Source organism: Benincasa hispida, chromosome 5 (genome assembly GCF_009727055.1).
Source record: "Benincasa hispida cultivar B227 chromosome 5, ASM972705v1, whole genome shotgun sequence".
NCBI lineage: Eukaryota > Viridiplantae > Streptophyta > Magnoliopsida > Cucurbitales > Cucurbitaceae > Benincasa > Benincasa hispida.
In genome coordinates this window covers 58,850,921-58,862,527 of record NC_052353.1, presented here as the reverse complement: position 1 = coordinate 58,862,527, position 11,607 = coordinate 58,850,921, and the positions used below count along the sequence as shown (strand labels likewise).

General features: G+C 29.2%; 2 protein-coding genes across 3 annotated transcripts; one reads left to right on the top strand and one right to left on the bottom strand.

Annotated features, from left to right (window-relative positions):
- Positions 1 to 2,419: 2,419 nt before the first annotated feature.
- LOC120078298 lies at positions 2,420 to 3,085 on the top strand. Its single transcript, XM_039032534.1, has 2 exons — positions 2,420 to 2,587; positions 2,655 to 3,085. The coding sequence occupies exons 1-2, from the start codon at positions 2,480 to 2,482 to the stop codon at positions 2,784 to 2,786; spliced, it is 240 nt and encodes a 79-aa protein (XP_038888462.1). The 5' UTR covers positions 2,420 to 2,479; the 3' UTR covers positions 2,787 to 3,085.
- A 3,524-nt stretch (positions 3,086 to 6,609) lies between these two features.
- On the bottom strand, positions 6,610 to 8,735 carry LOC120078503 (GPI-anchored protein LLG1-like). 2 transcript variants are annotated; one of them, XM_039032774.1, is made up of 3 exons: positions 8,345 to 8,735; positions 8,205 to 8,261; positions 6,610 to 7,144 (listed from the first exon to the last, which is right to left on the bottom strand). In XM_039032774.1, exons 1-3 carry the CDS (start codon positions 8,430 to 8,432, stop codon positions 6,762 to 6,764), a joined length of 528 nt encoding a protein of 175 aa, XP_038888702.1. In that variant the 5' UTR covers positions 8,433 to 8,735; the 3' UTR covers positions 6,610 to 6,761. The 2 variants fall into 2 exon arrangements, with proteins under 2 accessions (XP_038888702.1, XP_038888703.1); XM_039032775.1 differs by having other exon boundaries at positions 8,417 to 8,735.
- Positions 8,736 to 11,607: the final 2,872 nt, after the last annotated feature.

The following is an 11,607-nucleotide window of genomic DNA, read 5'->3' as shown; positions in this document are numbered from 1 at the left end:
AAAATTAAAAATATAGAGATCAAATCGTTACAAACCAAAGTTTAAGGATTAAATTTATTACTTTGATGAAAGGCTAGGATCAAAAGACCTAACAATACAAATAACATCTAAGAAATTTCCACCATAAACATTTCTCCATTCAGCAAGCCAAAGGAGCCACATAGGAAAATCATCCTCCACCTCACCATTAAACCTCTAAGCTTTGAACCTACCCTTTTCTCTCATTTGATCTTTAACCTAGGATCTTCTCCTTTATTTTATTATTATTTATTATTATTATTATTATTATTATTGTTATTTTAAATAAAACCAATAACCCAAGTTCTTAGGTAGATATTATATTCAAACCATCCCTTTTCCACTAAAGAGGCAAATAATGGTGGCCTATATATATATATATATACATATACTTTCTTTATGGTGAGGGAAAGAGTCAAAAGAATATTGGTCTTTTTCACCCACAAAATTTCTAAAGCCAAAATATTCAATTATACTTTTCCATTGCATATTCCCTCAATCATGTATGTATTTCATATTTTTCACGCTACCTTTCTCCATTATTTATATCATCCCTTTATCATTTCTTCTCATTTTCATTCCAAATCAAAATCATAAACTTCTTCTTTTAACTAATACAAATAAATACTTCTTTTTCTTTCTTCCATATAAATAATATTTATCTCTATTCTCTCTCAAAGAAAAAAACACTTTATTTTTAGTGAATCCAACTAATAAAATTTTACTTTTTTTTTTTTTTTTTTTTTTTTTTTTTTTTTGTTGTTAAATTACATGTTGAGTCAATAACTTTATCAAATAAGACCTTAAAATCTAGTTCTAGTAAGTTTTTATCCTTTTAATTTTATGTCTAATAGATCATTCAATTTTTAATTTTGAGTTTAAAAGATTCTTGATCTATTATCTTCTTTTAATTTGCAGACTTATTATCATCTTAATTGAAAATATGATATTTTTATTAAGAAAAAAAATCAATTTTATCTCTAATAAATTTATTAACATAAAATTAAAAGGTTCACAATTTAGTAGATATTTTTTTTAGTTCATTGACTTTTCTCATACAATTAAAATTTAAAAACACATTGAAAACTTTAGAAGACTTTTATATTACAATCTTTTTTTTTATTTTTCAAAATGTTGGACTAAAAGAAAAAGGGGAGAACATTATAAAAAAAATCTAGTTTCTAGAAGAGATTTTGAGAATATCATTGGTGCAATTAGTTGGGAATTAATTATTATGATGGATGCATTTAGAATTTGTGGTGTAGAGAAACAGTGAATTAAAACTTCAATTGTTGCCAAATTGCAAGCTGTCAAACTTCATTTTCCAACTCAGCCATTCTTTGCCACGTGTTATTCCTTCCATTCATGTCTCACAACCTAAATTACTTCACTTGCCCTTGGATAACATTACCAATTGAAAATTAATAATTACTCTCGTTTTATTTTTATTTTTATTTTTTTCTTAAACTTTTTTTTATGATGTGATTGGAGTAGATTGCACGTATTCGCAATGTATCCAAGTATAAATTTATTTTATTATCAAATTGTCTTTTTCATTTATATCTATATAATCTTTACGTTTTAATATAAGAATATTGTATTTGTTTAGTTCTATCTTCATATGTTTGAGATGAGTGGATTCAAATTTTTTATATCTTAGTAAAAAAACAAATGTCCTAATAAATTTTGTTATGCTTAGGTTGGTTGTTAACTCTAAGAATGCACTAATTATTAAGCTTATTCAAATATTAATTAATTGAGTTATGATCAACTAGATTGTTACTTTTAAGATTACGCTACTAAACTATTAAACTTACCCAAAATCAATTAGTCCCACAATTAGATACCACCAAAATATTAGGTTGATAGATTCGTTAATGATAATGATCAATTTGACAAAAGAATGAAAGTTCAAAACAGTTAACTTTAGTTTTTGAGACATTTTGAAATTAAAATTTTATTTTTCTATCTAAAAATATTGATTAAAGGAAATAGAAACTCGAACGTTTTTTTTACCAAGTTTGAAAAAGGTCAACTTCCGATAACAATATACAAATAACTACTATTGGTATACGACAAATATCATGACAATAATAAATAACAATAGATGACAAAATTTAAGAATATAATTTCAAAGACAACACGACTATAATGGTTATAACTTAAAACACGTTTATTTCTATCTAGAGATCGTAAATTCAAATCCGAACATTCTAAGAAAAGAAAATGACAAAAACCTATTTTAAAAATTTACAAAAATACAAGGATTAAATAGACACTATAAAATAAAACATAGGGGTATAATCGTAAATCCAACTTGTTAGACAGGTATAGTTGCCGCGTAAAACTTTGTTAAACCGTAGCCTTTTCACATTGCTATATAAATTGGCCGTTTTTGCCCTTCCACCAATTTCCCTTCCAACAAAAAACACAAAAGAAAAAGCGCCACCACCACATTTCCATGAAGAAAACAGGGCTGTTCGCCGCCTCCGTCGCCGCCGCCTCCGCCACCGCCCTGTCTGCTCCGCCGTCCTCCGCCGGCATCCTCAAAACCACTTTCTCCCATCAGGTAATTAAAATTCACTCAAATTCCCATTTCTCAAACCAAACAAGAAACTAATTCTTGGGTATTTCAGGAACAAGTCACCAGAGATCAAGAAATTACTACTCCATCCAGAAGATCTCCGCCGTCTACGGCGGCGGAACAATTTGCTCCGAGATTCGATGGGTTGCGATTCATTGAAACTCTTGTCACTGCTCATAGATGATAAGCTTTGATTTTGGCAATAAAATGGCCCTCCATCCTTTTTTTTTCTGTCTTATTATAAAAAAAAAAAATTAATCACTTTGAGGAAACACCCCCAATTCTGTATTGCAAGTGGTGGGTTTGTTTTTGTTTTTGTTTTTTTATTAGAGCTTGATCTTGTAATTCAATCATATACTGTAATGTAATGATATAATGTGACAAGGTATATGTATTTTACTAGTGGTAATTTTGTGGATTTTTTTGTTATAAGATATGATAAAAAATGAATGTCAGACACTCTGCAGTGCTCTGTTTTGGTAATGACAAATTGACAATACAACTTTGGCCTTTTCAACTTGATCCTTTTAAGGTGGATATTATTTCCATCCTTCATTCCCATCATCAAAAAGAAAAAAAAACACTATACAAAAAAGCTAAAAGTCGTCTTGATTGATAAGTTTCATTGTATTGTTATCTAATTTTATAAATGTTTATGTTTATCGAATGAGACTAAAATGAACGAAGTCATAATATAGTATAAAAAAAATGAGTCAAACTTGGCAAGCAAAAATTATAAATTGTTATCGAAAGAAATCATTCTAAAAAATTTACGGCCATTTGAATTGACTTCAGAAAAAAATATTTTTAAAAAACTCATTTTTATTAAATTTTTTCTATCAAATCGTTTAAAATACATTCCAAAAACTATTTTGAGTCATTATCAAATACTTTATTTTTTAAAAATTAAATATTTGAAAATGTATTTCAAATACCCTTAATTTATTTTTGAATTTGACATTGTTTGATCCGCGAAAAAGAAGGTTAAGTAAAAGTATCTTTGACACAAACACAAAGTTTTTCTTTTAGTCTTTTTCTTCAATGGGGTCGCACCCAAAATGTGGTTGAGGTTTCATAATGGAAATATTATTAATTGTGTCTTGACCATGAGGTATGTTTGATTTATAGTTATCTTTAATCTCGAAATGGCAAAAATGGACAATTCTAGTATGCCAACTAGGTCGTTAGAACCACTAAATTTTGGACGAGTAAGATAAGTACTTTGACAAACAAATAATCTGTGGTGGACAACAAGAAATTCCTTTTGGTTGATCTGTAAAGGGGATTAGTTTTCTTTTAAATGAGAGAAAAATCCTCATGTAATGGATCAACAATCAACAACCTTAGAATTAGGTCTTTTAACGGTGGACAACAAAAAATTGTTATTATTCAATTTGTAAAGGAGATTATTTTTATTTTAAATGGGGTTAGGAAAAATCCTCATCTAAAGGACAACAATAAAAAACGTAAGAATTACTTTTGTTAATCACTTTATTTTAAGTTCTTATACATTTTTTAACTTTCAAGGTTATGTTTCCATATATCAGGTCTCTATACTAAGTTTCTAATTTATCCACGATCTTTTGACTTTATATCTAGTAAGTGATTATTGTTAACTTAATTCATTAAGGACATAATGTTATGGAATGATTTTGAAACGATTAAAATAACTTTTGTTACTTTAAAATCACTCCAAAACATATATTTAATAATTCAAAGTTCAGTTTTTTAGTACCATTCAAAATTAGTTTTGATAGTATATATAAAACACATTTGAACATATAAAACCAAATATTAAATCAATCTTTAAATGATTCAGTGCATGTTTTGAACTAATTTCAAACCTGATAAAAATGATTTAAAAATTATCAAAATGATTAATAATACCCTCAAATGCTTTGAACTTGTACAAAAACATCTGATATACTAAAAATATTTAAAATATATAGATTAAGTAGTTAATACAAGCTTAAGAGTTTCGAGGATTTTTGTCTTAAGAAGTTGAAGCAACTCGACTCTTTGTCTATCTAAGGAACTTATGGGCCCGCAACAAAAAAAATATTAATTTCACATTTATTAACTCTTATATTGTGAACTACATGACTAAATGACTCTCGAGATTTTACAATTTTAATTGTTGTCCCAACGTCTAGGAAACTTCGTGACAAAATTTATGATTTAACAATTTTTGGACACACTGTTATGTGTTATTTTCATTCAAATTCATATGCGATGGATTCTGGAATTTGCATTACCAAACAAAAAGAAAGGAAGAAACAAAAAGAAACAAAAGTTTTCTTGGTAAAATACAGCCATTTGAGTCCCTGACAATGTATTAGCAAAGAACCAAGAAAAGCCGCAATTCAAAATCATTTTAATTCTATCCATTTCCAAATTTTGCAATTTGATGAAAAAAATGGAGACTCCCTCATTCTTCATCAATTCTTAGACATACGTCTTTCTTTCTATCTAAAAACGTGTCATTGGTCTAAAAATTCAAAGAAAAAAGAAAAAAAAAATCCTTTTTTAGTTGACCCTGTAAAAACGTTAACGTCCCTTTGTTAATTATTTAGACCTCGTTTGATAACTTGTTTTTTTTATTATTGAAAATTAAGTCTATTTTCTCTACATTTCTTATCATGATTTTGCATCTTTCTTAAGTATAATAGTTGAATTTCTAGTCAAATTCTAGGGAAAAAAGTTTTTAAAAGCTATTTTTTTAGTTTTCAAAATTTGGCTTAGTTTTTTAAGTCATCGGTAAAAAAAAATAGATAACAAAAGAAGAAATTTGGAGGTGGAAGTAGTGTCTATAGGCTCAATTTTAAAAAACAAAATCGTTATCAAACGGGATCTTGGTATTTGGCTTTGGTTTTTGAAAATTAAAATCTATTTTCTTTGAATTTCTTACCATGATTTGCATTATTATTAAGTAAAATGGCTAAATTCTAAGCCAAATTCTAAAAACAAAAACACGTGTTTAAAACTACTCCGTTAGTAACTATTTTGTTTTTGGTTTTTGGTTTTTGAAAATTAAGTCTATTTCATTCTCATTTTTTTTACAATGGTTGCATCTTGCTTAAGTACAAAAGTTTAATTCTTAGCCAAGTTTCAAAAACAAAAACAATTTTTAAAAAGTTATGACCCCATTTGATAACCATTTTTTTTAGAAATTAAGCTTATGGACACTACTTCCACATTCAAATTTCTTTATTTGTTATCTACGTTTCACCAATAGTTTAAAAAACCAAGTCAAATTTTGAGAATTAAAAAAAAGTAGTTTTTATTTTTGGAATTTAGCTAAAGAATTCAACTAGTGTAATTAAGAAATGCAAATTAAGATAAAAAATATGTATGAAATAGACTTAATTTTCAAAAACAAAAACCAAAAGTCAAATGAGTACTAAACGGGGCCTACTTTTCTAGTTTTCAAAATTTGGTTTGATTTTTAAAGCTATTGATAAAAAGTAGATAATAATGAGAGAAATTTGGAGGTGAAAGTAGTGTTTATAGATTTAGTTTTAAAAACAAAAAACAAAAACTCAAATAATTGTCAAAGAGAGCCTTTATTTTTTAGTTTTCAAAATTTGACTTAGATTTTGAAAACTATAGTAGAAAGTAGACGATAATGCAAGAAATTTAGAGAAAGAATAAGTGTTTATAAATTGATTTTCAAAGACTAAAAACAAAAAAATCAAAAAGTTATCAAACAATGCCAAACTTATAAGTTTCGTCTCTAAATTTTTAAATTTGTATAAAAAAAGTACCTGTTTTTTTAAAATGTCAAGTAAATCTCTGAGCTTTTAATTTTGTGTCTAATAGAGTTATTGAAATATTCAAAACATTTAACATAGTTAAAAGTGAAATTATATGTGTAATAGAATCTCACTTAAATAACTTATTGGACACAAAAATTGAAAGTCTAAAGATGAAATAGATACAAACCTAAAAATTTTGATACTAAATTTGTAAATTAACCCATATGAAAACAAAACAAAACAAAACAAATTCAAGTTTCTTTTCTCAAATCCCACCACAAGTTCGATGTTAATAGTTATAAAGTGAATCCATCAAACAAACAGAACATAACAGAGAGATTTGAAAGCTTTGGCATCATATAAAGCAAGATGATAATGAAGGGGGTGGTGGTTACTTCTGTATTCTACAACAACAAATAGAGCATAAAAGTAGGAGCGAGAGCGAGAGCAAGAGAATGAAGTTCGGGTCGAGTTAGTAGAGACGAAGCAGAAGATGAAGCTTTGATCTCGGCTTTCTCGGCCTGGTCTTTGAGGGCTTTGTCACAAGAAAGACCTTGTTCCCCTTCTTTGCATTGATTGGCAAAGAGGCCAGGAGGGTATTGGCCATAGAGATTTATGTAACTAAACATTGTCTCAGCACAATTGTTGGTCATGTCGTTTAATTCATCAACAAAGCCACAGCAAAATTCCAACAATGCCTCACAACAGAGTGCTGGTGGGTATTGAGGGCCTTTGCATTTGCTTGTTAGGATTGTGTAATTCTGCCCTTCCATGTCTACTGGGCAACCTGTCAATATCGGAAAAAAAAGGTTTAAAACAATATACGTAAAGATATATATGTTAATTAACACTAATCTATGCTCACTCTGATTTACAAAAGTGGTCATTTGAACCTTAGGAAGGAGTACATGCCAACTACTATTCAACTGTGCTCACTTTGGGTTAAAGGAATGAAGATTTCAACGATCTCGAGGAAAGGAGTATATGTCAATTACTAATGAGTTATACTCACTTTGACTTAAAAGGGTGGTAATTTGAACATCCGATATCAATGGAAGGAATACTTCTACATGTCAATTATTGTTAACCTATGTTCATTGGCTTAAGGGGTGATAATTTGAACATTTGGCCTCAAGAAAAGGAGTAGATGTTAATTACTGTTAACCTATCTTACTTTGGTGATTCGATGGTAGTAGGAGTTTAAATTGTATGTTTTGTTGTAGTGTGATTATCAACCAACTAATGTTAGGTTAAAACTCTAACTATAGTACAATTTGAACTTGGGGAATTATGTCTAATAGCTCTTTAAACTAAAACGTAAATTAAAAAACGTGTCTTGAAAGTTGAAACCTATTACATATAAAAATGAAAGTTTATGAACTTATTAGATACAAACCTAACTTGGCACTAGCTCTAATAATTTAGTCTTAAATATTTAAATTTTGTTATTGATAAGCACTTTTTGAATGAACCTCTTGTATTATATTGTAGGGAAGTAAAATTTAAGATTTGTATGCTATTTAGTTTCTATTATAACATCTCTAAACTTTCCATTCATTTTTATTTTTAGTAGATCCTTTTAGCTTTTAATTTTGAAAAAATTCAGAAGGTTTAGACTAATTAATTTGTAATTTTGAAAATTCATAAATAAAATTCACAAACTAAATTATAATTTTTCTCCAAATTGATGATTATTACTAAACATTTTCCCCCTCCATAAAATCAATTTTTTAACACAAAACCAAACAAGCCTCCCCATTTACCCAAAAAAGAAAAAACCAAAACTGGAAATGGATTTTCTTTTAAAATTGAAAAAGCCCAAAAAAAAAAAAAGCTTAAGGACTCACTTTTTTTGGCCTGAAGAAGGGAACGCCCAGTAAATTTACCAGCTTTGAGTGCCTCATCTGCAAATTCCATAAATAAAAAACAAATTAAAAACCCTAAATTTTTTTTTAAAGGAATAAAAAAAATAGGGAAAGAAAATTACAAGAGAGGAATGGGGAATGAGAGTAAGCAAATGCAATGAAAAGGAAGAGAAGGGCAAAATAGAAGCAATAACGTTGATTAAACGCCATGGCTCTTCCAACTTTTTTGGGTATCTCCGGCAGCCGTTGGCGGTGGAGCTTTTTGTCTCCGACTGCAAACGGCTTTGAATCAAACCAATATTTTTACCCTTTTTGGTAAAAAAAAAAATAGGGTATTTGGATTTTGATTTTGTTGGGAAATGGATGGGGAAAAAAAGAGAGGAATTTGTAGGGAGGAGAGGGAAATTTTGCATGAAAAAAGGAGGAATATTTGTGAAGGTTAGCCTAAAAAGGGTCAAAATGGGAATGAGTTGAGTCCATTGTTTTCTCTCATCCTTCCTATTGGACCTAACTAAAATCCCCTAATTTCTTGTTCTATTCTTATCCTAATTTCTTGCATTCATGCTTATAGAATCTTAATGTTGGTCTGAACATAGGTTCATTATCATGACATATGACCGATACTTTTGAAAAAAATAAGATATAACTAGATAAAATAAAGTGACATAAACATGAATTATTCTAATTATTGATTACTATTGTTCATTTTGATCATGTATTTTTAAAATGTCTATTTCGATCTTTAGCATGTTCTTGTAGAAGGTATATTTTGATCCCTATTATACTTATAAAAGTTTATTTTTTTTTCCCATAGAAATGAGGTAATGGATGTAAATATACATTCTAAATGAGGTGGAGGGATCTCCAAATAAGCAAAGGATGAGAGTGTATGACCTAAATGGGGAGAAAGACGGGAATATTGTCTCATCCTAGTTAGTTTCCATTCTCATCTCATTTTGTATTTAATATACAAAACTCCCATTTAAATGTGAATATTTCATAATCTAATTGTATAAATTCAATGTTTGAGCATCTCATTGACCAAAAGGTCAAATGTTTAAATCTTACACTCCAGATATCACTTAACTAAAAAGAACTTTTTATAACTAAAAATAACATAAGGAAGAATTATTCACAGAGAATCCCTCAATTTTAATTGGAGAATATTTCTTGAGATGTAGAATCGAATGAAGGTCCCGTCCTCACCTTATGCACTTTAAACCTCCCTTAATTATATATTCTTTTGAAAAGTGATTGTTTTGGTTTTTATTTTTTTTCTTTATCACAATTTTACATAACATTATTACCCAATATATTTATTGTAACATAGAAATAGATCTATATATTATAATGTTTCTTTTGTGTAAGAATCTTGTAAATAGTGAATAAAATGGATATTGTATAAAAATAGGATCAAAATAAATTTTATCATGATTTTTCTTTTTGTCAATATGAGCATTTTCTCGATCAAAAGATTCAAATAGCATTGAATCTCCCATTCTATATGTCGTTTAACTATTTTTTTATTATTCAAAATAACATAAGGAATAATTTAATTTGTTGCTCTATCTCATTCGACCCTCAAATTTTAATTGGAGATTTTTTCGAGATAGAGAATCAAATAAGGGGTCCTCGTCCTCACTTTGAACATTCATAAATTATACATTTGAAAAGTGATTGTTTTGGTTATTTCATTTTTTTATCCCAAAATTTCACGATAATATATTACAGAGATTCTTTTGTGAAAGAATATTGCAAATAGGGACCAAAATGAATACTCTTTAAAAATAGGAGTAAAATATATTTCCTTTTCGAAGTTCAAAAGCTTAACTAAATAAAAGTTGAAAGTATAAAAATTAAAATCTCTTTTCTTAATTATAGCTTCATGTAAATCAATAAAAAGAAATTGGAAGAAATGGCCAAGTTGAGATTAATGAAGGAAAGGAGAGTATAATTGCTAAACTTAGGATTATTGTTTAAGGAATTTACATTTGTCTATGATTGAAACTAAGTATGGATGGGAATGGTGAAATGTTGAGATAGGAAGAAATTACTCAGTTCTTTTAAATTACTTAGTATTGGATTTGAGAGGTTGGGAAAAAAGAAACAAGAAGAAGTCGAGGAATTCTGAAATTGGGGGTCTAAGTTTAATAATTCACACCCCGTCCCAGACTACCCTTTGAGCCTGAGAAAGGGCATGACTGCAGCAGTTATCAATCCTTTCGTTGACACTTACTGCCTAATAACTCTTGCGGAAATAACTCTGATACCAATGAACAAATTTAACAAATCAATTGATTAAGTAGGCCCATTTTATTACAATATTGTATCATTTATACAACTTCAAGACTTAATTACAAATTTACAACAACAGCTGTAAAACCCTCTGGAAGTGTAACAGTGACATGTGGCAGACCTTGACCCTGTCTCTTATACACATCTAGATGTGTATAAGAGACAGCCCTCAAGAAGTGTAATTATGGAATGTGGCACATCTTGACCTTAGCAGCACCCTAGAACTCCTCACCTTTCGCTACTTGGGGGGGGGGGGGGGTAAAACATAAAATATGGAAAACATGAGCTATAAAGCCTAGTGAGTGGTGCCTTTAGATAAAAAAATAATTTTGTCAACTATACATCTAGGAAAGCAATGCATAGTCAACAAGAATATTACCACAAGTTCAATATTATTTTCCAGCCAAACCACTGGACAATCCTCCGCTCGACCGCTGGTTAAAACAATCAATCCCCAGCTTGACCGTTGGTTATCACATAATGAAAACATCTCCAGTACTTTCACACGTATACTAAGACAACAACAATTCCTGTAGAAACTTTCCCTGTATCCTATTATCCCGCCAATGTGCACATCGACTATTTTCTCGCTAGCTATGCTTAGGTAACTTGACTATATTTTCTGTCGGTCGTCACCGACTATCATTTCCCACCGACCGAAGCCGACTATATTTTCCTGCCAAGTACCATTTTCAAGCATGCTAACTATGTATCCTGGTTACAATTTCAGTTTCTAACACAAACATACAAGTAAAATATCTCAACAAGTATAGTAATCAGATAAACATATATCCCTGATCACCAATTTACCATTATCCCCTATATATTTTTTACCTATATATAGAAATTATATTAGCAATAAAACACACAATAACCACTTAACTTGGTTGGTTAGAAACTTTCATTTCCGAAGTTCCTTAGGTTTCCTTGGTTTCCCTTTTTGAATCCTAAATTTCAGATTCAAATATCAGCTTAGATTACTTATAGTTTCAGACCTTATTTTAAGATACTTCCTTCTGCAAATATGTTCTAAAATGTCTCAGAAAGCTTACCATAAAATATTAGCTCATAACTCCTCGTGGTTAGCCGG

What these genes read in the sequence shown, in the direction of transcription:
- LOC120078298 (XM_039032534.1), top strand. Translation starts at nt 2,480, where the DNA reads ATGAAGAAAACAGGGCTGTTCGCCGCCTCCGTCGCCGCCGCCTCCGCC. An exon ending in AAACCACTTTCTCCCATCAG is followed by an intron (nt 2,588 to 2,654) that starts GTAATTAAAATT and finishes TGGGTATTTCAG; the next exon opens with GAACAAGTCACCAGAGATCA.
- LOC120078503 (XM_039032774.1), bottom strand. Translation starts at nt 8,432, where the DNA reads ATGGCGTTTAATCAACGTTATTGCTTCTATTTTGCCCTTCTCTTCCTT. An exon ending in TCATTCCCCATTCCTCTCTT is followed by an intron (nt 8,262 to 8,344) that starts GTAATTTTCTTT and finishes TGGAATTTGCAG; the next exon opens with ATGAGGCACTCAAAGCTGGT. An exon ending in CCTTCTTCAGGCCAAAAAAA is followed by an intron (nt 7,145 to 8,204) that starts GTGAGTCCTTAA and finishes CGATATTGACAG; the next exon opens with GTTGCCCAGTAGACATGGAA.